Below are 26,683 nucleotides of genomic sequence, written 5' to 3'. Positions count from 1 at the left end.
AATCACTCAAAGCTGTGCCCTGGCTGTTAGGACACAGTCACGGGTTTTCTTTAGTATTCTTTAATATTCTATGTAGTATAGTATCTCTGTAATATAGTACAGTATAATGTAATAAAGTATAGTTTAATAAAGCAATTGTTCAGCCTTCTGAATCAATGGAGTCAGGTGCCAGTCATTCCCAGACCTTGGGGGTGCTCTGCATTCGATAGTGGGAAATGGTGAATCCTTATGAATCCTAGAGATGGAGATGGAGGCACATTGCACTGCCAGCAGTAACATTAAAGCTGCTGCTTCACAAAGTATCTGGTCTTCAGGAGTAATCATCCTTCTAACATCCTTTCATCCTGCAGTGTGAGATTTGTGAGGGCCCTGACAGGTTTCAGAGAGTTTGAAATAAATGAAATGTTTTTAAATGCCTCTTTGTCCCTGTTCAGGTTTTAGTGCACTTGAACAGAAGTATGAGCCTGTTCCACATCACAGAGGTATTCTCTGGTGAATGTGTAGCCAGGGGTGTGGTGCTGCATCAGCTGCAGCCACTAAGTGGCAGGAGAAGTACAGAATTTGCTGTATTAGGCTCTGAATGCAACATGCCAGCACCGTGCTGCCTGTGGCCTGTGGTAGGGGTTGGATGAATGCTCCAGCAGCTCCCCAAACAATACCTGGGGAACAGACGTGACTGTACCACTCAACAGGCACTGATGGAGAGTTTAGGCAGCATATACCGAGAACAGTAATTCATCCAAAAAGGAAAGCTCTTGTTCCCTCCTGCTGTCTGCTCTGAGCTTGTGCCAGCTGCCAGAGGGGAGGGAAGTCCTGTGGGTGGGTGGTGACATGCTGGGGATTGTGGCACAGGCTGTCCACGAGCCTCCCTGTTCCAGAGGGGGCATAAACTGGATGTTGCTGTGGTGAGATCTGTGTGCAGCTGGCTAGCTGGGAGCTCCAGGAAGTTGTCCTCTATCTTTTCTAGCAACAGCTGCCTTGATGAGGAGTGAAGGGATAGATTTTTTTCATCTGCACAGCATCTATATTACTTGTGCTTTGGTGCTGAGAGATGTTCACACTGGTTGTGTTTCTAACTGGCTTTTTGCTGCACCTTAAAAAAACCCCAGCTTTCCCAATGTTCCATCCTTGTTGTCAGAGCTTCAGAGTTGCAGTTGTAGACGAGGAATCTCCAGGGTCAGGGTCTGTCACCAGGGTACAACCACTGCTCTGCAGTTACTCAAACTCCTGGTGCTGGAAGCCTTCACATAAACCCGGCAGCTTTCCAGCAGTACTGGGGGACCCACCACCCTCTTCCTTCAAATACTCTTTCACTGAACTCAAACCTGGCATAACCAGGGTGAAATATGATGCCATGTGCATGGGAGAGGAGTTATGTGGAGGATGTGATGGCAGGGTTTGCCTGCAGTTATCTGACTGCAGGAATAAGTGCTAATCCTGCCATTAGGATAGGCCATCAACACATGCTCTTTGATCTGTCACGAACTGAGAGGTTCCAATGTTTCAGTGTGTTTTTACACCAGAATCATCTGGACCAACTTCAAGGGGAGAGAAGGGGCCTCATTTCCATCTGTGAGGCTTGGATCTACAGGATGAATTCTCCCTACAAACGCTACCCTGTAAATTGCAGAAGAGATCTGGAGTGGCTCCCTGGCTGCTTGCTGACTTTCCCAAGCTCTAGCCTGGCTATTTCTGCACTCTTTTCTCACTTTCCTGCAAGGACCATCACTTTAAGATACAAAATGCCTCTGTTTGCTTGTCCTGACTCTTGCAGAACTCACTCACAATACAAAGACAAATAATAAGATCTGCAAACAAGCAGCTTTCTCAAGAAACATGCAGCAGGTTTGCTGATTTCATGGTGAAAATAATGTTTGTGTTTATTTCGTTGCTGAAGTGGATTTTTCTTTGTAGGAAATGAGTGCCCTGCTGTGACACCACTATTCTCAGCTCCAGCAGTTCACTAATGTTCTTTATAAACCCCCCACAATTTATGTAATTCAAGGCACTGTATAAGAACTTCAGGAAATGAGCTTCATCACAGAGGTTTCTCAGGGCAGGGACCCAGTGCTGACAGAGTTTCTGCTACCACACAGAGTCACTGGGACCCTTTCCAGAGCAGTGGAGATCCATGGGAGCTGAGTCCTCTGAGGACACAAGGGTTGAGACAGCCAAGAGAACTTGCTGCTCTCCCTTGCTAGCTGGGATTTTTGGATGTCAGAAGAGCAGCTGTATGTTCTATGTGTTGGACCAGCAGTCTGCCTGTTCATCCAGCTGATAAGCACTAGGTCTTCTCTGGGAAAACTGAGAAAACCCAAAATACTAAAAATAGTGGAAATACCTTTTTTCCAGTCCATTTTGAGCTGTAGGTCATGCTGTGGCTATTTATTTTCCTTCCATCTCTGTATCAGACACTGATACAGGCAGTTAGCTGAAATTGAGCGACCTCAAGGCCAGAAGGAACAAAGTCCTGGCCTGAACAAAACCTCTGTTTTGTCAGAAATCTCTGTGTGTCAGAGAAGAGCATTTAGACTCTACCAGAAGACATTGAGTGCTGCTGAATGTTCCTGTCAGAAGAGAGGAAAATGTGTCAGCAGTGTCGGAGTGTCAGGCTCATCCTGCATTCTTATTTAACTGTTCCTTCAGACAGAGCTTTTCATCAGAGCTGTGCCCTGGCTCATTGAGAGGCAGCTGGACTGGCACACATAGTCCTGCCTCTGGTGAAAACCCAAGTACAAATACCTTTTCTGACTCCTTGTAGGGGTCTCCTACAGCTGACAGAACACTCACTTGCTATTGTGAGCTGAGCACAGACCTCTTTTTATAAGACACAAGCATTATTTTTTTGATTTGTTGATTTGGCCACAGTGCTTATGAAATGGATGTTACAAAATAAAGGCCCCTGAAGGATATTCTCTACTGACAGCTGTGGGAGGTGACCTGTGGTGTAGGGGACAGATCACAAGGCAGAAAAATTTAACAAGAATTATTAAACACTGAAGAAAAATAACTGTGCAAAGAGACAGACATTTTCCTGTTTGATGTCTTCAACTCATGATCAGAGGCTGTTTTGGAAGAGGTGCTTTATTTGGATATGTGATGAGGCTCTGCTCAAGGGGATTTAAATGAGATCTTTCTCATGCCAGACACAAAGCTGTATTTTTGAACTAAAAACCATAGGAAATAAAAATAATATTAACTGTGATTTACAGCAAACCCTGTGTGAACCACATGTCCTTGGAGGGCTGATGTCTAAGTGCTGCTATCTTTAGTTTCTTTCTAACAAACAAACAAACTTAAAAATCCATCCAATTCTGTATGATTCACTTTCTCCTGACTTTACCATCACACTCCAGTGTTAGCTGATTTGGAACAAGAAATCCTTTAATGAAGGAGGAAAAATTTATATCTGGCTATTACACATGGAAAAGTAAACATTTCAAGTGCCTCGACAGTTATGATTACACAGCTTATCTATGCACAGCGGGTTCATGGAGCTCTTGCACCTCTTGTCCATGCCACCAAGGACTGAGTTTGGGGGCTGAAATAACCTCCCAGAAAGATCCTCCTGGCTGGTGTGCCTCACTTGTTCCTAGTGCCAGGGCATCAGGCACGTAGAGACTCTTCTACACCAAGGCTGCCGGGGCTCTCAGGCATGGCACGTCCTGGGGAGCACTGTGGGTGAGACCTTGAACACGACGGCTCTGAGACACACCATGGTCTCGTACCCTGGCACGGGGAGTCTCTCACAGCGGCTGTGGGCTGTCTCTGCTTTCAGATGAAGGAAAGATTGGGGACTGTGGGCAGGGGATGGAGCTTTACCCAAGCAAGGGGCTTGGGGTTATGTGGCCAGGGAGTGAATGCTGTGCCTGAGTACCCGACAGCCCAGCTGGAGGAGATGCCTGGGTGTCACCGGGCCAGGCACGACTCATCACAGCAGGACACCTTCAAAACATCATCAGATGAAGTTACAAACAAAATGCCAATGATGTGGAAGAGCAGAGGGCACACGGCAGCAGCTGGACGCTCACAAGTGCGTGCCTGGGGCTGTTTTCCTGCCCCATCAGCTGCGGGCGGGGTGAGCACCCTGCCAAGGGCGCCAGTGCTCGTTAGGGCCTGTGCTGACACGGCACAGCTCCTTTCATCCTGCGAGCCCGGGACTGCTGCGCTGGGCAAAGTGGGAGCTGCTGCCTTTAAACAAAGCAGCTGTTTATCCTTGAAACAATTAGAGACGGCAGTCAGATCTTGAACTCGTTACTGAGCCCAAAACAATTATGATAAAAACGAGTTCCAGATGGGCTCAAAAGGAGTTGTTTTTGTCTTTACCGAATTAGAATGGATTCCATGTCTTCAAGTTCCTCTGGTATTTATGGACAGGAAACATGAATTACACACCATAATTTACTACAAACAAAAGAGATGACCGCTGCAACAGCCCATTTATCTTTGCTCATGTGCCTTCTTGAGGTTTATGTGCTGTTTAACTCATGGGGAGAGTTAATAGCATTTTCTCTGTTTTCTAACTCTGCAGAAACTGAGATGGGAAGCTGTTGAATTTATGCTGCAGGTTACTATTACTGGGCCTGCAGATGCACAATGGGTAAATATTGTCTGGCAAAGAGATACCATCGTGTTTCAGTTCTTCCTTTGAAGGACTTGTGCAAAGGTTACAGTTGTGAGTCCTTCTAATTAGGTCCTCTGGCTGCTCCAAGAGCATGCAGACAGAAACCTGTTTCAAAGCCTGTCCAAAATGGACTGAAGCCTGGGCATCACACATATTTGTGTGGAAACTTTGAGTTTCTGCCATCTTGGGTTTTGAAGGTGATGCTGCACATTGATAGCAATATTGAGCTGATCCCAAGAGGAAGGGGAGCCCAGCAGATGGCAGGAAGAAATGACACATCACTGTGCTACATCTGCTTGGAGTCCCCAGGCAGGGCAGGACAAGGCAGGAGGAAATCAGTGAAAAATCTCCTGGGCAGTGTTTTTCTGGGAGTCCCTCTTACCTTCTTGCAGCTGAGACAAAGAGTTTGGCTTTGGGTTTTTTTTTCAGTTTTTAGTTAGATTTCATGATTTTATAAAAGGCCACATGTCAGCATCACTGTGAAGGGGTGAGTGTGAACCCACATATGTGCCTGGCCATAACTCCAAAAACCCATAAAACGTGACACGGGTTGTAATAAAGACTAAAGCTGCCCTGGGTGCACTGTAGTGCATGAAGTCAGCTTGGCTGAGCTCCGAAGGGCCTGAGATCATGGGCAGAAAGCAGCCTGGGAACTCAGGGTGACACTGAGATTTGTTTGGCCTCTCCCAGTGGGAGCTGCTGAGCTTCCCAATGCATTTCATCACTTCTCCCTCTTCCCCCATAAACCTTAGAAAAGATGCCTTAAGTAGGAGCCTGGACAAGTGGAGTTCTCCAGTTTTGGCTGGAAAATAAGAGAAAAAAATTGAGAAACTGATTATTACCTTTTTTTTAGATTTTATGCAATGTCTAATTTGCACATAGTCTTTCACAAAGAGTGAATGGGACTGATTATTTGGATTCCCATCTCTGTAGAGCTAGTGAGGGCCTCCTTGCAGCAGAGAGACTCCCAATATTCATCGCCCAGCCTTGGTTCAAATAAGGAAGAGGCAGGAATCATGGTGCTAGAATTCAGCTTCAGCTGGTGTCCCCAAGCACCAAGAGCAGATAGGAAACCTCTAACTCCCCATCCAAAGGAACAGAACACTTAGTAATTTATTTCATTTATTATCCATTTATTGACTCCCAGTTCTTCAAGTCAGTTGCCCACCCTGCTGGGTTGGGAGCTCTGTGGTATGCTGGAGGGCTGAGCTGCAGCAGTGCAGCATTTGGGCTGAAACAGCCACATGAATAAGGGCAGCCCTTTGCAGAGCTCCTGGCCCGATGAACTTCCCTGCAAGCTCAGCTCTTCTCAACTGTCAGAGCTCTCACATCCATCCCAGCTCCCATCAAAAGCCCTGTGCCCACACAGCCAAGCCTATTGACATTGGGGTCAGTGGGGTGAGTGCTGCAGTTTGGGGTGCAAGTTCCTCACTCAGCTCCATCCCCAGCATCCCTAATGCAGCTCCTCCTTCTCCCCCAGCCCCATCAGAGCTGGTCTCAGCACCGCAGTGCCCAGAACACTCAGGAGCCCATTCTCTGGTCTGACAGACCCCACTGCTCTCGTCTTCTCCCCTCTCTCTCCCCCATTATGTTGCTTTAACCTCGCGTCCCATCATCTTCCATCTGGGTTTTGTGTTTCATCAAAGGGCAGTCAGGATGGAGGTGGTGGAGGACACAAAAACTCCCTACCCCCTCGGTAAATTCATTTCCCATTAACTGAGGGTTTAAAAGGAAATCTCAGGGCTCATTAAGGCTCTGATGACAGCTTAACCCTCTCCAGCACAAACCCAACACCAGGCCCCTTCCTCATCTGAATCCAGGGTTGCTGTAACATTACACCCCAGTGCTGCGCAGGGCAGACAGGTCTGGGAAGCACAATCAGCAGGAGAGTGAAGTATGCTGAGTTTCTGGAGATGTGTATCAGCTCCGGTTCTCGGGAGCACTGTCTGCATGGAACACACAGGCAACGACAGGTTCTGCTTTCTTCTGAGGGCAGAGCACAGACCCTGCTTCTCCTGAGGGCCGAGCACAGACCCTGCTTCTCCTGAGGGCCCAGCACAGACCCTGCTCCTGAGGGCACAGCACAGAACCTGCTCCTGAGGGCACAGCACAGGCCCTGTTCCTCCCGAGGGCCGAGCACAGGCCCTGCTCCCTCCTGAGGGCACAGCACAGAACCTGCTCCTGAGGGCACAGCACAGGCCCTGCTCCTCCCGAGGGCCCAGCACAGGCCCTGCTCCTCCCGAGGGCCCAGCACAGGCCCTGCTCCTCCCGAGGGCCCAGCACAGGCCCTGCTCCTCCCGAGGGCCCAGCACAGACCCTGCTCCCTCCTGAGGGCCCAGCACAGACCCTGCTCCTCCTGAGGGCCCAGCACAGACCCTGCTCCTCCTGAGGGCCCAGCACAGACCCTGCTCCTCCCGAGGGCCCAGCACAGACCCTGCTCCTCCCGAGGGCCGAGCACAGACCCTGCTCCTCCCGAGGGCACAGCACAGGCCCTGCTCCTCCCGAGGGCCCAGCACAGACCCTGCTCCTCCCGAGGGCCGAGCACAGACCCTGCTCCTCCCGAGGGCACAGCACAGGCCCTGCTCCTCCTGAGGGCCCAGCACAGACCCTGCTCCTCCTGAGGGCACAGCACAGGCCCTGCTCCTCCCGAGGGCCCAGCACAGACCCTGCTCCTCCCGAGGGCACAGCACAGGCCCTGCTCCTCCCGAGGGCACAGCACAGGCCCTGCTCCTCCTGAGGGCCCAGCACAGACCCTGCTCCTCCTGAGGGCCCAGCACAGACCCTGCTCCCTCCTGAGGGCCCAGCACAGACCCTGCTCCTCCCGAGGGCCCAGCACAGACCCTGCTCCCTCCCGAGGGTACAGCACAGGCCCTGCTCCTCCTGAGGGCCCAGCACAGACCCTGCTCCTCCTGAGGGCCCAGCACAGACCCTGCTCCCTCCTGAGGGCCGAGTGCAGCGCTGCTGCCGTTCCCCGGGTCCCCTCAGCACCCGGCGGCACCACACATCTCTTGGTTTCTTCCAGCGACCTTGACAGCCCGGTGCGATCTCACGCAGCTTGGAGAAGCGCCTCACTGCTCCATCAGGAGCATCCTCTCACTGCAGGAGAGGTTCCGGCAGGAATCACTGAAAACCCAAAGCCCTTCGTGCCTTTGTGAATACAAGACCCTTCTGATCACCCAAGCAAGCGGCAACACACCGGGCTGGGATAGCGGCACCGCCGCCCTTCTCCCAGCGGGCTCCTCTCCCTCCGAGCCAGCGAGGGAACACTGCGCAGAGGGCCCCCGGCTCTCGGGGACACTGCGGGGCCGCCGCTGAGCGCACCGCGGCTCTCTCAGCCGCGGCAGGAACCGGGCGGACGCTTCCCCAGCCGGGCAGGTCAGTGTCACTGTCCCAAGACCCGGGGCACAACCCCGCGCCTGCCGTACCGCCTAAGCCCGGGCACTCCGCCGTGCTCCGCCCCTCAGCCGCCCGCGCCCCGCCCGTGCCCCGCCCGTATCCTGCCCGCGCCCGCCCGTGCCCCGCCCGCGCCCCGCCCGCGCCCCGCCCGTATCCTGCCCGCGCCCGCCGCTGCCGCGGCCGCGGGGCGGGGCCGCTCCGGGTTGGCGGCGGCCGCGGGTCGGGGCCATGAGGCGCGCTCGCATTGGCTGACGCTCGCCGCCTGTCGCGCGGGGATTGGCCGGACGCTCCCCGCGGGGGCGGGGCGTGCGGCGGCGCAGGGGGGGGGGCGTTAAAGGCGCCGCGTCGGGCGGGCAGAACGGCGCGGCCATGGCGTACCAGGGCTTCGCGCAGGAGTACCTGGGCATGCCAGCCGTGACCCGCGCCTACACCACCGCCTGCGTGCTCACCACCGCCGCCGTGGTGAGCGGGGGCCGCGCCGGGGGGCGGGGGGCCGCGGGGCGGGAGCCGGGGCTGGCCGAGGGCAGCGGGTGATGGCAGCTGCTCTGCCTGTCTCCCACAGCAGCTGGAGTTCATCACCCCCTTCCAGCTGTACTTCAACCCAGACCTCATCTTCAGGAAGTTCCAGGTGAGGCCTCGCTCGGGCTTTGGGGCTCGCTGTGCCCCTTCCAGCGAGGGGTGGCTGTGACAGAGGGGGCCCTGGGTGTCCAGCTCCGTGGGGTGACCGGGCACTGCTGTGTCATCCCCAGGGGCTCCTGTCCCACCGCTCCAGCCTTCCCTGAGCGCTGCGAGCCGGGTCAGCCACACAGCGTCCCTTCTTGTCACCTGCCTGGGGAGAACTCCTTCCAGCCTTTCCCTGCCACACACCACCTTGGCTTTTCCTTGACTCAAACCCCATCTCTTCCCCCTCTGTTACACCGTGTGTGGCTGCTGCTGTCGGGCTGGTTGGAGAGGGCTTTATTGTAGAGAGGCATGAAAAGTAATTAATTTGGCTCCGGGTGCTGAATTGTGGCTGTTTGTCTTCTCTAGAAAAATAGAGAAATCTTCTTTTCCATACCTGGAAAGGTGAGACACTCTGATGTGTCAGGGTAACCGTGTGAGGAGGTCCCACCAAAGGGTGGAGCAGCTGTTTGGTGTCCTGGGGTAGTTCTGAAGGGACAGGTGCCTGACTGAGCATTCATTCCCGGTGGACAGTGTGATGGGCTGTTCTACACGTGATGAGGAGAGACCTCTGTCCACCTCCTTTTCTCTCTCCTCTCTCTTCTCTTTCAGATATGGAGGCTGATCACCAACTTCCTCTTTTTTGGCCCCCTGGGATTCAGTTTCTTTTTCAACATGATATTTCTGTATCCTTTGGTCTCAGTGAAGTTCTCTGCTCCCATTTTGGCTTAGATGCAGCTCCCCCCATCCATCTTCCTCTCCAGCATGGTTTGCCTTGGCAGCACTCTCGGGCTGTGGGTTCTTCCCTTGCTCTTTTGAATTGAAGCCCCTCCTGCCCCTCCATCTGTGCTTGCTGCAGGACAGACCCTGCCTCAAGGGAAGCTGGCAGTGCTGCTGCTGTGGCTCTTGCTGGAGAGCAGTGCCCATTCCTGGGGTGAGCTCTGGCTGAAGCACAGCAGGTGCCTCTGTCCATGGGGTCAGTGGGGTGAGGTGAAGTTTGCACTGTTCTGCCCTGGGCTGAGCTTGCAGCAGCTTGTTCCTGGGCAGCCCTGCTGTGGGCACAGGGTGGCCAGCTGTTAATTTCCTTTACTGCAACCCTCCCTTCTCTCCTGCCCTCAGGTACAGGTACTGCCGCATGCTGGAAGAAGGCTCCTTCCGTGGAAGGACGGCTGACTTTGTCTTCATGTTCCTCTTTGGAGGGTTTCTCATGACAGTATCCTTTTGAGCTGGCTGAGGCTCCTTGGTGTGTCTGAGGTGCTGTGGACAGCATAGGGCTTGCCTGCTACTTCTGTGTCCAGGTGTGCTGTGGAGCAGGTGCCTGCCTGCTGAGCAGCACAGCTGCTTCATGAACCTTCTTGGTGCCCCAGGCCTGCCAGGCTTGTGCTCCGAGAGCTGGGAGAGCTCTGCTGAGCAGGTGCTGCAGGGGATGTATGGCACAGCTTGTGCTCCTCATCTTTGCCACCCAGTGTGCTTGGAGGAGAGAAAGCTGCCTGTGGTTGTGCTGCTTCTGCAGAAGTGCTGAAACCCCTGGCAAGGGGTCGGGCTGCCTCATCCCTGAAGGACACGTGGCAGAGTGCTCGGGAGGCTCAGCCCGAAAGGAGGCCACGTGTTCTGCTGCAAGAACTGTCCAGCTGTGCCAGGGCCACTGCCTGAGCTCTGGTGAGTGCAGCATGGCTGTGACTGCATGAGGCTGGCTCAGGACAGGGGCAAGAACATGGAGCCATGAGGACAAGGAGTGGGTTCCCACATACTCAGCATGTGTGAGCCCAGAGCTTGCAGCCTGTCAGTACCTGGAGGTACCATCACACAGTTCTTAAGTTCTTTTCACAACACAGTAATCTGATGGTGAAATTTATTTCCCTCCCAAGCATACACCTTCTCTGAATATCTTCTGCTGTCTTATGGCTCAGAGCACTGCTGTCCCCATGGAGCTCTGCATGAAGCTGTGTGAGCCATTAGAATCCAGGTGGCTGCAGCAGCCACGTGCTTTGCCAGAGGTGGATTTGGAGTCCAAATACACAAGGGCACTGGAAAATTTTGCCTTTTTCTGTCTCCTTGTGCTCTGAAGAAGAGGACTGTGAATTCCAAGAGCCATTTCACTGCTGAACTTCTTCTGTAGAAGGCAAATACTGAATGTGAGCTAGTTGTTAAGATATGCCACTGTTCCAAGTGCTGTAAGAATGGGAAAGCCCTTCTTTGAAGGTCATGTTGAGGTTCATTTTGCAAAGGTGACTGTAGAGCTCTCTGGTCTCTGGTGGTTGTAGACATCAGCTTAAGGAGTGAGCAACCTGCGTGTGCACTCCAGAGTGTCTTGTTCTGGGGTGGCATGGAGGAAGATATGTGTGGGGACAGTGGTGGTCAGTATATCTCAGCCAGGAAAGGCTCGGTGACATGGGCAAAGTCTGGGAATGCTGTGATCAGCTGTCTCTGCTTTGGGTTTCCTGTCCCAAAGCACGCTGTGCTGCCTGGAGGTGTGCCCAGGGTGGAGAGGTTTTTCCTTGACTCGGTAGTTCCCAGCTGTTTGGACTCTTTGCCAGCCTGTTTTTCCTGGGCCAGGCTTTCACCATCATGCTGGTGTACGTGTGGAGTCGCAGGAACCCTTACATCCGCATGAACTTTTTTGGGCTTCTCAACTTCCAAGCCCCCTTCCTGCCCTGGGTCCTGATGGGGTTCTCTCTGCTCCTGGGCAACTCCATCATCATTGATCTGCTGGGTAAGTCAGAGCTGGTGGGTGATGGCAACAAGGACACCTTGCAGCCTCAGTGGGCAGTCCTCAGAGGTGCTACTGGGACACTGGCACCTTCTCTTGGTTCCACCTGGCCCGAGATGTTGAGTTTTCTAAGTGAGCTGCCTGGATTTCTGGGTGGCTGGGCTCTGGCCTGGGCTTTTGCTTGTGACCTGCTCTTTGGTGTGTATGTCTATGGTGGTAGAAGCTGGGTATGGTGAGCTCTGACACTGCTGTGTGTGGTCTCCTGGGTGTGTGATGCTGCCCTCAGGCTAATGGGCTCCCTGAGTGCTGATCACAGCAGCCTGCAGCATCCCTGGCTCTGGAGGGAGCTGGATGTGAGCACACAGCTGGAGGGATTCTTATGTTTGGCCCAGCAGCTTTGGTTCAGCTGGCAAAGGAGTTGCTGTTTTGCCTGACCTTGGTGGCATCTCTCCCCAGGGATTGCAGTGGGTCATATCTATTATTTCTTGGAAGATGTTTTCCCCAATCAGCCTGGAGGAAAGAAGTTGCTGTTAACCCCGAGCTTTCTGTAAGTAAAGTTGATTCTTTCTGGGTTTTACTTTGGGCTTTCCCAACCCAATCACTTCCAGAGCAAACCTTGACCGTAAGAGGCAACTGTCTGCTGCCAGCACCTCAGCTCCACAGGTCATGGATTGCTGCATTATTTGCACATTATATGCACCTGTACAGGGCCCATGCAGCAGCTGCTGCTACCTTCAGCTTTGCTAGTGGAACTAGAGTCTGCTTACTGCTTCTGGAAATGCTCGATGAAGGCAGGATTTTTTCTGATGTATTTTCATAGTTTAAGAAAGCAGAATATGTTTTGCTTTTTGCACTGACAATCAACTCTGACCTGGTGATCAAGGAAGGAGGCACTGCCATCACTGTGGTTGGTGATGGTGCAATGGGCTGGTGGCTGTGGCTGACAGCCAAGCCCCACAGAGGGCCAGGGTGTTCCTAGGAGGGCTGGGGGTTTGGCATCCTCAGCTCACTTTCCTAACCTGCCTGCCTGCTGGATGGCCATGTCCCTTGCCAGGAAGATGGTTTTTGACACACCTGAAGAGGATCCCAATTACAACCCTCTCCCTGAGGATCGTCCAGAACACCTGCCTAGAGACCAAGACCAGAACGAGCAGCAGCATCCACAGTAGCATGGGGGACTTCTTCATGTGGCCAGACTCCTCCCTCCTGGCTGGACTTGGCTGTGGCCCAGAGATCCTACTGGAATAACAGCAGTTGCCATTCCGATGTGTCGTGTGTCGCTGTGTGTGTGGGTGACCCATCTTCCCCTTGTACAAAGTGGATCCACAGAGCTTTGCACACAAGAACTCCTGAATGCTTACAGAGGTGTTCTAGGGACAGAGCTGAAGCTGTGCTGGCTCCTCAGTTCCCCGGTGTGGAATAAGTATCAAATGGGGTGTTAATCCAGTTCCTCCTTCTGCTGTCAATGACTTGCTGTGTGCCAGGTCACTCTTGCCCTCTGTATAAAGGGGCACCTGGCCCTCACTCTTGTGAGACCTCTTTGTGGGCTTTCAATGAAGTAGTTCTGTACCATGGTAGAATGCAGCTCAGCCTCTTTCTTCCCTGTATGTCCCCCACTCCTTTTCTGGTGGTTGTTTCCAAAGAGTCTTTACATTAAAGTCTTTATTTTTCAATTGTGTGTCCATTTCTGCCAGGGGCAGAGGCAGCAATTCAGCAGGAATTTGCTCAAAACTGCTAGGTTTGGGATTTTCTTTTCTGGTGGGCAAGGCTGGAAGATGTCCTTTCCCTCTTCTCTCAGCAGGGGTGCAGAGCATGAGAAGGAGTGTGGGGGATGTCTAATTGGATAAAGGGGTGCCTGGGAAAGGACAAGGGACTGAGCTGGACACTTAATCCAGGCAGTGGCTGGAAGCAGCACTTCACACTGGCAATAAAAACTGTCTGCACCTGCAGTGTAATTCCACTCTTGTTGAATTTTTTAGTTCTGAAACTTAAACATCTGACTTTCAGGGGAAAATGAAACAAGCTCATCCCTACCCTGACACCTGTATGAAATGGATCTGATCACTCTTGCTAACAGTACCCACTGCTTGTACCCAACCTCAAAGGAGCCTGCACACATTGTATCTTACAGCAGCTCACTCCTAACAGTGCTGGCTGCTCAGACCTGCAAACCACCACCAAACTATGAAATGGGAGTAACCAGCATCTGCTTGAGCACACACACAAACCCCCACACAGCTACTCCCCCTCCCCTGTGGTCTTCCAATAAAACACTTTATCAAAAATCAGACCTGATTTGAACAAACTCTTGCTGCACTTATGCTTCCCTCTCAAAGAGGCTGAGAGGCCTGTACAGGTGGTAATTTGTTCTGAAGATACAGTGGCACTAAGGGGAATGATAACAGAGCTGGGGTTTCAGTCCCTAGAAGGAGTTTGTCTTTGAGGTCTTCAGATGTTCTGGTTTAAATTGCCTCAGATGGGGCTTTAAAATGTAACAGTTGGGCTATGCTTTTAGGTGGGGTACCAGATCAACCCAAGGAATTGTGATTGCAGAGCAAGAAAGCTGCTCCTGGCTGCTCCCCAGTAGTCCTAATGCTACATAAAGAAAGCTGGAAAAAGTTCCCATCTTTCTGGACTCGGTCCCTTCACTGTCCTGCTTTGTCCCTGCTGCTTTGAGGAACAATTTGAACAACCTCTCTGGCCTGGAGAAGCAGAGAGTGCTGCAGTCCTTGTGTGCCTGCACCTCATTGTGAACTTGAGGATTAGTAATCACAAACTTCACAGCAATTAAGAAAGCTGTTAAGGCTACAGCAGCTTCACATGTATTTTGGTCAAATTCCCTGAAGAGGCTGCTGGCAGAAGTCCCCAGTCATATAACAAAGGAAGGCTCAAGTGTTCTCAAGAAGGCTCAGAGTTTTTATGTCCATGAGCCAAAACATGCTTTACATGGGAGGCTAAGATGCAGCAGCAATTCCAGGGTTTGTCTTCCTTGCTCAAATAACCTTTCAACCTCTCTAATACAAAGTAATGCATGGAGTACCACTCTGGCACAGGAGCCTAGGATAAGACTGAATAATATTATTACTAAATTGCAAGCTTTCAGTTTCTGCAGACTAACATCTGGAAAAAGTTCCCTCCCACCCAGGAATCAGAACTGTCTCTGTTATTACTCAAGTCTAAACATGACAAATTAAGACCAGAAAGTGTTTTTTGACTGTGCTAGCAGGGTGGGTGGATCAGCAAGGATCATAAAACTTATGGCTTTATGATAAAGGCCTGAACATAACTGTCAGGCTGCCAGCAAAATCTGCCTTGCTTGCAAGACTCATCAGTTCTGGCAGTGAATGGTAGGAACTCTATCACAGAGATGGGGTACCTTAACAGCAAGATGGATTCCAATTAGTTTGTAAGCAAGCCTGGATTCTTCTTTAAATCTCGCTTCAATGAATTTTGGTTTTAAACTCCTTAGAGAAAGACAGGTTGTTTCTTGGGTTGCAAATCCTGACACTGCAGTGCTAAGGGCATTCACGACACCCACGTTGCTTTGAGTGCTCTGTGCAGTGCAGCTGGCAGTGTTGTGTGCTGACAGTGACCACAGCAAAGGCACTGGCTGCAGAGAAGCTTCAGTCTCAGTGACTGGAGGCTTTACCTGCTGTATCAGAGCAGAGACTGTGCAGTTTTCCAGATGCAGTCTTCACAAAAAACAGGGTTGACCACACACCAGGCTGACATCTGACAGAAATAACTCTTAAGTCTGTGATTTCAGTTAAACTGTTTTACCTTGTTGAGTAAACCAGCTGAACACCTCCCCAAGGTCATTACAGACTGTGCCAAGTCAGGTTACAGACCAATCATTAGAGAATTGTTTGCTGCTTCTAGTTCTAAATCTCCTCCTCACTTTGCCCTGCACCAAGAGGTTCTGTGCTATTGTACCCTTTGAAGTAAAGCACCCAGGAAAAGTGAATGCATGTGAGTGTTCAGCACTGTACCCAAAAGCATTAGTATCAGGCCCTGTTACCCTCAGTTACCAGAAGAGCACAAGACATGGTGACATTCACTGTTCATGCAAACTGACTGAACTCAGCCTAGGCTGTATGCATTCCTTTTATTTAAAAAGTTGTCCTAGGAGTGCGCATTGCACCTATACAAAAGAATCTTTACACTGTCCACACACAGGTATGTAAGGGCTCCAACACCTGCCACAGGTCCCAGCTGGGTCACGCTGCTCACTCAGCGCTCCTGGGACGTGGCACTGGGGTGGAGGGGGGCAGAAGTCAGCAGTACTGGGAACTCGTGGCAAGTGGAATGTGTGTCCCCTTCAGAGACAGAAAGACCCCTGCCAATTCTAGATCCACTGGGGAGAGGAATAGGGATAAAGTCTGTAGGAAGAGCACCAGTGTCACAACAGGAAGGTTACCAGGCTGGAGCAGTATTGGCCAAACGTCTCATGCGCCTGAGGGAGAGAGAGAGGTACAGTAAGTGCATGTTACAGACACGGGAGGTCTGACCAAAACCAATGTTTCTGGGGAGGCTGCACAGCTTTGTAGACAGGTTTATTCCTAGACAGAACTCCCCAGTCACCTCAAAGTGCCCCTGGTGATAAGGCAAGGACACTATTTTGACTAACAGCTGCTAGGGCACTTGTTCTCATTAACTTGCATTGAACAGATTGCTACTGTAAACTCTTCAGTCAGCCACAGCTGATACACAAAACGACTGTGCTACTGTTAATCAGCAGTTTAAAAAACATCCTGGGAAAGAGCTGAGCCAGTATATTTACTGTTTCCACAATGTATCTTTTGGAGAGATATTAGCCATTCCTTCATATCTGCCAGGAAGAACTTCATCAAGTAGATGCAAGCTCTCAACCTCTTGTCTAACATCACTTTGCAGGTCTCTGGTGGGCAGAGCTTCTCCTGGAACCACACAGTGCTCCCCGTGCTGGCCAACAGGTTGGCATCACTCAGGCTAGAGCTGGGAGCTTGCCCATTGCTACATCAAATTGAACTTTACACTACATAAAAGGAAACTTTGTGGCAGGATTCTAGGGAGCATGACAGTGCATGAAATTCCAGTATGTTTGATTCATGCCTTCCTATACCAACAACTCCCCTGGACAACCAAAGAGCCCAAGAAAAAAATGGGTTAAAAAAAAAAGAAACTTCCTGCAAGCAGGAAATGGTAGAGCAGACATTTCAATGTTTGAGGAGGAAGGTGATGACAGCTGAATACCCTGAAGCTAAAGCTTCTGTTGTGAGCAAGGCTGACATCCTGCCAGTTAGCTCTCAGGAGGGAAAGACAAGCATCAAAGCTTGGAGCTCCTGTCCAAGGGACAGGCCAAGAGAACTGTCCAAAGCAGTGGCAGTACCTTGTGTTTCTGTCCTGGTCTCTGATCTTCTTCTCCATCTCAGCGTCTGTGAGGGTTTCCAGGAGAGGGCACCACTGGTCAGCGTCCCCCGTGTTGCGAATTGCGATCTCCACGGTGGGCAAAGGGTTCTCGCTGCAGGGCAGGGCACAGGGCAACAAAGCAACACCCATCAGTGGGCCCAGAGCACCCCCTGGGCCACCAGCCCAGGGACAAGCACAGGGACAACAGAGCATCATTTACAGTGTCTCAGGCTTCAGCATTCCTTCTTTGCTTAGTACAATCTGGTTCTCTGGAGTTCACCACAAGCCCCTGGTTACACCCTTGTGGAACCTGAAGTTCCTGGGAAAGCAGCTACACCCATCTCCAGCCACCACTGGAGAGGGATTTGTGCTGGACCTGCAATTTCTTCCCACACAGGCTGTCACATCCCTGGCTGGCAGGGTTAAACCCCAAAAGGCACAGCTCCTCCCAGTCCATCAGTCCTGGGAGTGCTTCTCCCAGGGCAGGCCAGGAGCTGGGACTGTTCCCAGGACTCCCTGTCCAGCCTGGCTGTTCTGCAGCTCTCACTTCCTAGCTGTAGTTTGCCTAGCACACTCCTGACAGCTCTTCCCTGGCAAAAATCTGCCTTTCTTGGGAGCCTGACACTGGAAAGTGCAGTCTTTTAGGACCTGCTGTGGCTGAAAAGCAACAAAACACCAGGCTGTGCCCCAAATCACAAGATCTGTTCCTCAGAGACTCCTCTGCCCTGACCAGCTGTATTATCACATGCACAAAATATTTACTGCTTCACTAGCTGCTTTTCAGTAAAAGTCAACAGGAATTGACCAAGAGTAGCTTCCCAAATATTGACAGTGGAGCCGGAAGCCCAGCATAAATATAGAGGAGCCTCGGAATGTAAATGTTTGCTCTGAATTCTCCAAAGTGGCTCAGCCTGAGCTGCACAAGGGTGTGTGTGAGAGGAGCCCTGGGACAGGTGTGCACACACATCCGGCCCCCTCCCCAGGGACGTGCACCCCTACACAGGATTTCAGCCCTCTCACTCCCTCAGGAAAGGACTCAAATGCTAATCATCATGGGAACACACAACATCTGCATCAAAGCTAATAATCTAAAATAACAAGTCTTCAAAGTAATTCTACCATGAAAAAATAATCCAGGGCCTTTGGTATCTGATCCAGGGAGGAAGCTTTAATCAAATCTACTTCCAGTACTGCTGCCATCCACTAAACAACACTTAAACCCAGGAATTTTATCTTAGTCCTAGAATGTCACACATTCCAGGCAAAATTAGATATTAACTGGGGTTTTGTTAGTGATAGCATGATCTCTGCCTCACTATGCCTAACACTGAGCATCCACTGAACTAAACAGGGGATGGAAAGCTGGACTCATGCACAACCTAACTCCAAGGCAACTGAGATACCACATTTCTTTAGCAAAGAATCAGAGAAAAACTGTAAAACCCTTCCTCATCGCCCAACCTCTACACTAAGACAGCTCCCCCTCCATTGTTTTTCCTGATGAGGAGGAAAGTGCTGCTGCCAAGAATGGCTGAAAGGCACTGTCAGCTGCAGGGATTCCAGAAGAGCAAGGCACTGCCTCTGCTCAGGCTCCTGGCCTCAGGCAGTGTCAGGGGCACACCAAGGAAGCAGGGAGATGTCATTTTTGGAAAGGTGACTCCTCAGGCACGAAGGTTTGGTGAGTGGGAGAACCTGTGCCATCACTCAGGTCTCAAAGGCAAAACTGGCTGTGAGGTGCTGTGTGCTGCCAGCAGAAACACTCAGCACACAGGAGAGAACATCACAGCACACACTGCCCCTGAAAATCCCACAGGCAGCAGCCACCTGTGTGCCTCCAGTCCTGCCCTGCCGCTGCACTTCAGGCTCTCCTTGTTTTGCACAGAGCAGCCCAGCTGAAAAAAGTGCCCTGGCTTTCATCAACTAAAAGACAGTTTCACCTCTCCCTCAGATGATTAAGAGGCACATGATTTCTCAAAATCCCCAATCCCTTGAGATATTAAAGTTCTTTTGATACATCTAAAGCAGACCCTTTCCTTACATCAGTGGAATGATTCTGGAGCAACCACCACTCCTGTGGTTTGGAAATTCAGGAACTAACCAACCACAGAACCCAAATATTATTAATCACTGTAAGGTTTCAAAAGTACTCCTTTGCTAGAAGAAAAAAGGGAAGAGGAGGACATGTTTGTACTATGACAAAAATAAAGGAGGTTTCAATTAGGTGGTTTTTTCTCTCTGAACAGCTCATGTCTATGTACTTTGTTCTGGTGGGGTTCCTTTCTTAGTTTTTTGTTCTCCCTCTTGCAATACTGCCACAGTATAAAGAAGGCCTGAAATCTGCCTGTCTGAACTACCCCTAAAAGGAAGCAGCCTTGGTACCATGGCCCAACATATGTATTTAGAGACAACAGTGAAACTGGCATTAACACGAGCCTGGGCAGTACTGACTAAAAGCTCACTTGCTGCAAGTTCCAGTGACTGAGCAGAAGCAAAGGGAGAAATGAACCCCACTCCCAAGAGTCAACACATTCATAGATTACTTTCTTGGATATCTGCAGTACATGGAGAAGCTCAGGCAGGAGGGACAGACACGTCACAATGCAGACAGTGCTGCAGCACAACATGTGTCAGGTTCTCACCTACCACCCTGCAACTTCCCATCACTTCTCAGGGATGCCCACCCCACTGCTTTGTTGCTGTGGCTGGATGTAGTCCTAAGCCAAAACTGCAAGTATCAGTCCAAGGTTGTGGAGGGAAAGGTAGAAGGCACCTCCCACCTTCCAAGGGACATCAGCAGGATGGGCACGCATTTTAACAATTTAATTCAGAGTTAAATTCACATATGCTAAAAGGTCCCTTTCCATTTTCTAATATGAATCACTCTGGGGATCACTTTAGAACCAGGCAGTTGCTGTGAAATACTGGCAGGATAAAAACTGTACCCAGAGGAAGCAGAGTGAGACCAGTGCAAGAGCAACTAGGCCAGAGCAGATCAGGGCTGAAGGCTGACCAGACAAGAACCCTTTGGATGGAGCAGGAAGAAGGAGCAGAGCTCATGGCAGCAGCCAGCTTCCCCACACTCTCCAGCTTCTCTTTGCTTACTCCCACTCCAACTACTCCCTGTCCTCTGCCTGAGGTGGGGCAGGGCTGGGAACATTTCCCTGGGCTGCTTCTTTGAATTGACCCCTACAAAACTGGTGTCAACAGTACCATTCCCTCCTCTGCAAATACAGCATCTGCTGAACTCTTAAACTTCCCTGACTGTCACCATGACCCGAGGTCACCAAACCTCAGAGTGTACATTAAAGGACTGTTACAGCTGCAGACTCAGCACTGTGCCGTGGATAACATCAGTGCAGGAACTCACCACAGAACGCTGCACAGCACAACTGGAAGCCATTTAGGAGACAAATTACAAGGCTGACTAATGAAACCTGACAATGCTGCATTCCATCTGTGAGAAAGGCCTATGATCAACCCACCTCTGACATCAGTCTGCGTAGAGAGGTACAGTTTTCATCAGTCCAAGTTCAAACAACCAAAGCTTGAAACAATGGATGGCCCAAGTTAGCAAAGACAACAAAACAAAAAATGTATCTGGGGCTCATCAAGACCTTACATTAGAAGAGGGACTATCCCTGTTAATTAATTCTGTCAACAGAAGCTGACATTTCATCAATATTTGGTCCTGAAATGTATTAGACCCATCAGGAAAAGATATTTAGGCACAAGCACAAAAAGTTGTTAAGATGGACAGAATGGATACAAGCCATAAAGACTAATTTCAAACAAAACCTTCCTAATCAGCTCAGCTGTTTGAAGATGCATTGATGCAAATGCCCATGAAGTACAAAGACCCCCCAGAGCCAGACAAGGAGGTGGTAGTTCAGTACCTGAAGGCATAGGTCTTCTGGTGCCAGCTCAGCTGTCCCCGGATGCTGTAGGCAATAGTCGTGACAAACTCCCCACCCAGGCCAAGCTCTGAGCACAGCTTCAAGGCAAACTTCTCTGGTGAATTCTCCTTCTCTGACATGTCCCACTCAAACTGGTCTACCAGGGAGATGTTTCCTACATGGATGTTCAGCTGGAGAAAAGGAAAGACACAGGTTATTTGTTTCCACTTTCACAAAGGTTTGTCCAAGGTGATTGAACTGATGAGGCAGAGGCTGAAGAGAACAGAGCAGTAGTAACTCCTAGTTCATCTGCAGAGCTCCTTAACTGAATTCATCATTTCAGTAGCATGAAGACAACTCAGCACTGCCCACCAAGCCCTTTCAAAGGAAGGTGGCAATGCTTTAACTGAACTATTTCACCACCTCAGAGGCTGAGCACACGGATGTTTAATCATCTACCACCTTAGTTCTGTTCCCAATACAAAGGACAATCTGGTTGGAGGACTGGAATGAAAAGCTTCCTTGTTCTGAGGGAAACTTTTGTACTCTTAGTCCCCCATAACATAACTGGAGAAACACAAATGGTTCAGCTCTCATCCTGCTGCCTTCCTGTGTTACCTTAATAATAACTCGTTGGTCTGACTGATCCTCCAGGATGCTGTCAGTCGGGTACGACTCGATCTGCTGTCGGATGGCAGATGCAATAGCAGGGACAAAGGTCAGAGGATTCAAATCCAGGTCATCACAAAGAATCTCAGAGAACATTTCTGGGGTCATCAGTTTTTCTGTTACAGAACAAGAATGAACACTGTAAACTTCCTTAGAAATTAATATCTGCCACTTACAGAACGCACAAAGTCTCACAGGGCGAGGTGACAAAGGGAATCCCAAAAGCATTACACCTTTTGCTTTTAAAAGGGTGTTTTGTGCCAGGTCTGTAAGGGCAGACACACTGATACAGGGACTTACAGCCTTCTTTACCTGCTCCATGGTATCCAGACAGTGTGGCCACAGAAACCACAGCCACTAACCTCAGCTAACAGAGTACTCTCAGACCACTGAGCTGATGAACTGGCTCAGGAAAATCTGCCAGTTAAACTCTTCAGACTACATGTCTCCAGGAATGAGTGCAACCCATGGAAGTGGCAGAGCATTTGCTAAGAGATGCAAGCACTGAATACAGTCCAGAGTGAGAGAGCTTTAAAGCTTTGTATGGGGCTAGGACATTTGGTGATGGACACAGCTTTATCTCTCCAGCCTCAGGAAACTCTCCTTGCTACGTACCATTCATGTTCCACGTAAATGCATCTCGGAGTTTCTGCCCATCAATTTCCATATCGAGCCTGATTGGAACCAGAACCTCTGGCTGGGATGCATTCTCATGGATCACTGCTGGGTCATGGTCATCAAAGCTAAAGTGGAGAGCAACAACATGGTATATGCAATGAGCACATGACACATCTGGCATCCATAGAGGGAAGGCAACATTTGTTGGAAGCAATCCCCACACTCCAACTCCCTGATATGTCTATAGACAGACTTCTCAAGGCAAGCTTACAGGGCTGTGGCAACTAATATCAGTTTATCACCTTTCATTACATCTATCATAACACACTCCTGCAAATAAAACAAAGAAGCTTTCTAGGATTAGATTTATCTAACTTGCCTTAAGTTTTATAGTGGAAAAAACATTAGTCATGAGCTTCAGCAGCATTTTTCACTAAACAAACTAGATCAAAGTTATTGGTACATGTCAGCGAGAAGCAGCCTGTCCTTCACAAAGAGGGTCTGCAGGCTTCTCAAATGACAACTCAGCAATCAGCAGGAAGTAGAAGGAACTCACCAGGAAAAGAATGAACCATTTTCCTGACAAAAGGAAAGCCTCCACTCTGAGCCATGGATGGCTACTGTAACACAGAGCCTCAGGACACACAATTTAACCAAGAACCTCCAAGTTAACGACCTGTAGGTCTTTTGTCAGGTGGGGATGAATCACAACATTGCATGAACTCATCTGTACTACCCTGGCAGCACGTCATTTTGGTAGCTATTCCCACTTTCCAGAAGCAAGAAGCTGTCTTACCACAGAGGGAATGTTCTCTTCTTATCCCTGCCCATGCGGTTCCTGTTGATGGTTGTTGAGCACGGCACGGCGTCCAGGTGATGAGAGCTGTTGGGCAGGGTTGGCACCCACTGGTTGTTCCTCTTTGCCTTCTGTTCTCTGAAGGAGACTGGATGTTAACCTGCAGGCCCTCAGCACCACTGCTGCTACTTAAGGAATGGTGTCATTTTAAACTTTAAGTGCTATTACGAGTTCCTGCTGTTTTATTCTGGGACCATCAACATTACTGTTCCACCAGGAATGTTCCACACCAGCCTCTCAGAGGGCCTTTCTCCAGCTCACAAATATCCATCAGATATAAATCCAGGTGCACCTTCATAAATACTAGATTCATATTTGGATTTTCTGTCTATACTTTACAAAAGGACTGCTGAGAAATGCAAGGTCTCCAAAAGGCAGTATGTGCAGAGAGCATTTTGTAAGACATCTGTTACAGATGGAACGCAGTAATTGCAAAAGAAGTTGTATCAACAAACACTTAGATTTTTCTTCCTGTTTTATGTGGGCAGTAACCCAATCCTTACGCTCTGGAGATCCCCATTTGCCCAGCACTGCAAATACTGAATGCAGACTGGCAAACAAGCCCTGCACAACAGCCTGGGCTTATGGAACTCCTCGTGCTTCCTTCCCCAGCTGACCCCTTCCAGGCAGCTCCATTCTGAGCCTGGCCTCACCAACACTGGTTACCTGAGGTAGGTAGGAGGTTCTGTGCTGATAGACACTGCCTTGTACTTCTCATCGTTTCCATCCAAGATCTCTTCCACTTCAGAGGCCTTTAGCAGCGTCACGCTAGTGGCTAATGTTGTGTAGCCATGATCTATTACCAGGAAAGATGACAATAATTAACAGGGAAAAGGGCAACATAGCACTGTAGCATCAACAGGCTACATAGTGACAAACCCTCCCTGTCACTGCAGGAGGGACTAGCACAGAGATACAAGTGTCCTTTGGGCTTCATCTTCTTGTAGATATTTACAAGGCCCAGAAAACAATCAACACTCAGCAGACTTAAAGGTCGGAAATAGTGATGCAAGGATTGATAGAAAAGCTGTTAAAGACTTGGGGAAGGGGGAGAGAGCTCAGGACAGCTCTTGCTGAATGACAGAGACCATCTGCATTGGAGAGTCCTGCTAATGTTCTGAGAAAGGAGAGTTAGGCATGGGACTGGGAGGCACAATTCGGGCGACCACAGACAGAGATCAGAGGAAGAGGATTAGACATTAATATTATTGCAATAGCACCAAAGGTCACAGTGGACATTCTTCCTCTAGCACAGCTAAGAATAACACAGAGATGAGACTTACATCTTCGGGGACTGTGAGACCGCTGATTTTCTGTTGGGGGAAAAAAGAAAGCAAGAGGTCAGCAGGATATTTGGAGGAAAGAGACATTAGCCCAGAGTAAATTATTCTTTTTATTACGCTTTAGTCTACAAAACATACAAGAAGTCATACTGCTAAGAAATTTAACTGCCTTCTATTAGTCCCTCAACAAAAACAATATCAATATTCTCCCTGTAGCAGTCACATCAGCAACACACCACAAATTCTGGCAGGCACAAACATCCAGTCCCTGCAAGAAGCAAAGTTAAGCAAAGATGCACATCTTCAATGGGGCATCCTTGCAACACTCCTGCCTATTTGCTGAGAGAGACAAAGATGCCCTTCTTAGTCTACAAGAAATCTCTTCTGAAATATGATACAGATTTGGAGGTGTGGCTTTTGCTTTGGGATGAATGTAGCCAACCCCAGAAATTCCATGATGGATGTTTCCATTTCAGAATGCTTTTTGATCAGGTGCTATTTGTTGCCAGGCTGAGCCAAGGAGCCACCAGTGCCACCGTTGCAGGGTGCTCCATCACTGGGGCAATCTGAAGTGATTCACACACACCTCAAGGCGCACAAGCTTCTGAATTGCAGTTTTTCAAGGCAAAATTTTTCAATAAAGATTACTGGGAATGTCTACTCATCTTCTCACCATGTGAGGAGGCCACAATCTTCTTCCTTTCCTCCACGGTGGCCAGGCGCCTCCAGAGCGACGGGTACCTCTTGTACAGGGAGCCCCGAAACATGCGCAAGTAGTTCCCCACCTGCAAGAAGAGAAGTGCAGATGTGGCCTTTATTCCACTCAGGAGAGTTTTAGCAGAAGCTGGAAGAAATTCAGCTCTTTTTATTGATAAGAAGGACCTCTCAGTTGGGTGTTTGTGTTGGGATTCTGTGCTGCGTTTGGCATCAAATAGCACCACGATTTTTCTGGCAACACAGAAAACAAAATTTTGACCAGCACTTATTTCACTGGTGCTCTTACTTCACTAGATCCAGAAAAACTCCCATCCACTGATAACAGGAAATTTAATAGGAAAACACTCCATTCATTTGCATGTATTTTTGAACAACCCACCCCTTCTTTACTTCAGTTTCCACATCAATGTGCAAGGCTCAGCTGGAATTAAACTTAACCAGACACCCAGCTCTCTGACACATTATTTTTACTTTGAACCTCCCCATCATGTAGACATTATCTGACTACAGCAAATGCCCAGAGACTTGTATTTTGTTTTAAACCCTTTGAACATCAAAAATGTGATTGCTGCCAATAGTCCCCCTTCAGATTTACTTACCATCTATAAAGCAGTTCTGTTGCTCCTGGCATAAGATCCTCACCTGTGCTGAAAGCTACAGCAGGCCTTGCTGAACAACACAATTATTTCTAGACTCTGAAATCAAATTCTTAGACTGCCAGGACACTGGCAGACTGCCACACAACAAGGTTTTTATTCCTTGTTTGAGAAGACTCTTTTTTGGTCTTAGATTTATCTTTCAGTCTACAGTGCTCATCAACAGACAGAAATTAATGGTAGCTAAAAAACACAACCCTTTTCCTTCACCATGTACCTGGTATGGCAATCTCACAGTTCAGCTGACTGCAGGTACAGTTTGTTTTCAACCTCTAAATTTCACATGAGAGAGCGAGGGGTGTTCAGTCCCTGCTCGACCTACAGAGCTGGCAGTTAAACTTAGCTAATAGTCCCTTTTCTGCATCAAGCTGGGGGCTGTAACATTTTTTCCTGTTTTCAGCTGTTTCCCTGGTGCTAAAGGGCCAGTGTTTCTTGCTTGAATAAGGCTCTTTGTCAGGGAGGCTCAACGCCCTCTCCGCACGGGACAACGCAGTGCCAGCACAGACTCTGGGGTGCTGAAACTCTGCCCGCCGGTGTTTGCTGACCGGGCTGTGCACAAGGCAAAAGGAGCTGCACTGCCTGATTTTGGTGCTGTTCCTGAGCCCAAAGGCCCGGGTGAGCGATTCGTTGCCTCGCCGCACGTGAAATAACCTGAACCCCTCAACAACTGTGTACAGAAATTCTCCTCGGTGATCGGGAGCGGGGCCTCAGGCTGCGATCGGGGAGGATCCGCTCCCCACGTTCCCGTGCGGCTCCCAGGGGCAGCCCTTATGGGAGCACTGGTCCCTCCCGACGCCCCAGCACGGCTGAGGCCCTCGGGCAGCGCCCACCGGGGCAGAAGGGACCCGCGGGGCCGGAAGGTCGCTCCCCCCACGCCAGGGCTCTCCGCCGCCCCTCGCCCGCCCTGAGCGCAGCCTCCCGCATCCCCCGGCCCGGCCCGGCCCAGCCCCCGCGTCCCCCGGCCCGGCCCAGGCCCGGCTCCCGCCCGGGCCGCACCTCGGAGCCGATCATGTAGAACTCGCCGTCCTCCTCCAGCTGGAACTTGACGGGCTTCTGCCCGAAGGTCTTGCTCAGCGCCATCATCATCATCGCGGCGGCGGGCGGGGGGCGGCGGCGCCCGGAGAGCGGAGCGCGGCCCGGCGGCGGCGGCGGGCGGAGCGCGGCCTAGTGCGGGCCCGCTGCGCGCATGCGGCGGGCGGGGCGAAGGAGGCAC

General features: G+C 50.3%; 2 protein-coding genes across 3 annotated transcripts; one reads left to right on the top strand and one right to left on the bottom strand.

Annotated features, from left to right (window-relative positions):
- Positions 1 to 8,324: 8,324 nt before the first annotated feature.
- Positions 8,325 to 13,063, top strand: DERL3 (derlin 3). Of its 2 annotated transcripts, none has more exons than XM_059863942.1 (7): positions 8,325 to 8,482; positions 8,583 to 8,648; positions 9,293 to 9,366; positions 9,800 to 9,893; positions 11,198 to 11,393; positions 11,847 to 11,937; positions 12,445 to 13,063. In XM_059863942.1, exons 1-7 carry the CDS (start codon positions 8,390 to 8,392, stop codon positions 12,557 to 12,559), a joined length of 729 nt encoding a protein of 242 aa, XP_059719925.1. In that variant the 5' UTR covers positions 8,325 to 8,389; the 3' UTR covers positions 12,560 to 13,063. The 2 variants fall into 2 exon arrangements, with proteins under 2 accessions (XP_059719925.1, XP_059719926.1); XM_059863943.1 differs by having other exon boundaries at positions 8,343 to 8,482; positions 8,586 to 8,648.
- A 2,418-nt stretch (positions 13,064 to 15,481) lies between these two features.
- SMARCB1 (SWI/SNF related, matrix associated, actin dependent regulator of chromatin, subfamily b, member 1) lies at positions 15,482 to 26,624 on the bottom strand. The gene is made up of 10 exons (XM_059863941.1): positions 26,467 to 26,624; positions 24,771 to 24,882; positions 24,098 to 24,127; positions 23,481 to 23,610; positions 22,755 to 22,892; positions 21,956 to 22,083; positions 21,290 to 21,456; positions 20,672 to 20,862; positions 16,759 to 16,890; positions 15,482 to 15,843 (listed from the first exon to the last, which is right to left on the bottom strand). The coding sequence occupies exons 1-10, from the start codon at positions 26,557 to 26,559 to the stop codon at positions 15,804 to 15,806; spliced, it is 1,161 nt and encodes a 386-aa protein (XP_059719924.1). The 5' UTR covers positions 26,560 to 26,624; the 3' UTR covers positions 15,482 to 15,803.
- Between the last annotated feature and the right edge of the window lie 59 nt (positions 26,625 to 26,683).

Source organism: Haemorhous mexicanus, chromosome 19, assembly GCF_027477595.1.
Source record: "Haemorhous mexicanus isolate bHaeMex1 chromosome 19, bHaeMex1.pri, whole genome shotgun sequence".
In the NCBI taxonomy this organism is placed as follows: domain Eukaryota; kingdom Metazoa; phylum Chordata; class Aves; order Passeriformes; family Fringillidae; genus Haemorhous; species Haemorhous mexicanus.
This window is presented reverse-complemented; position numbering and strand designations above follow the sequence as displayed.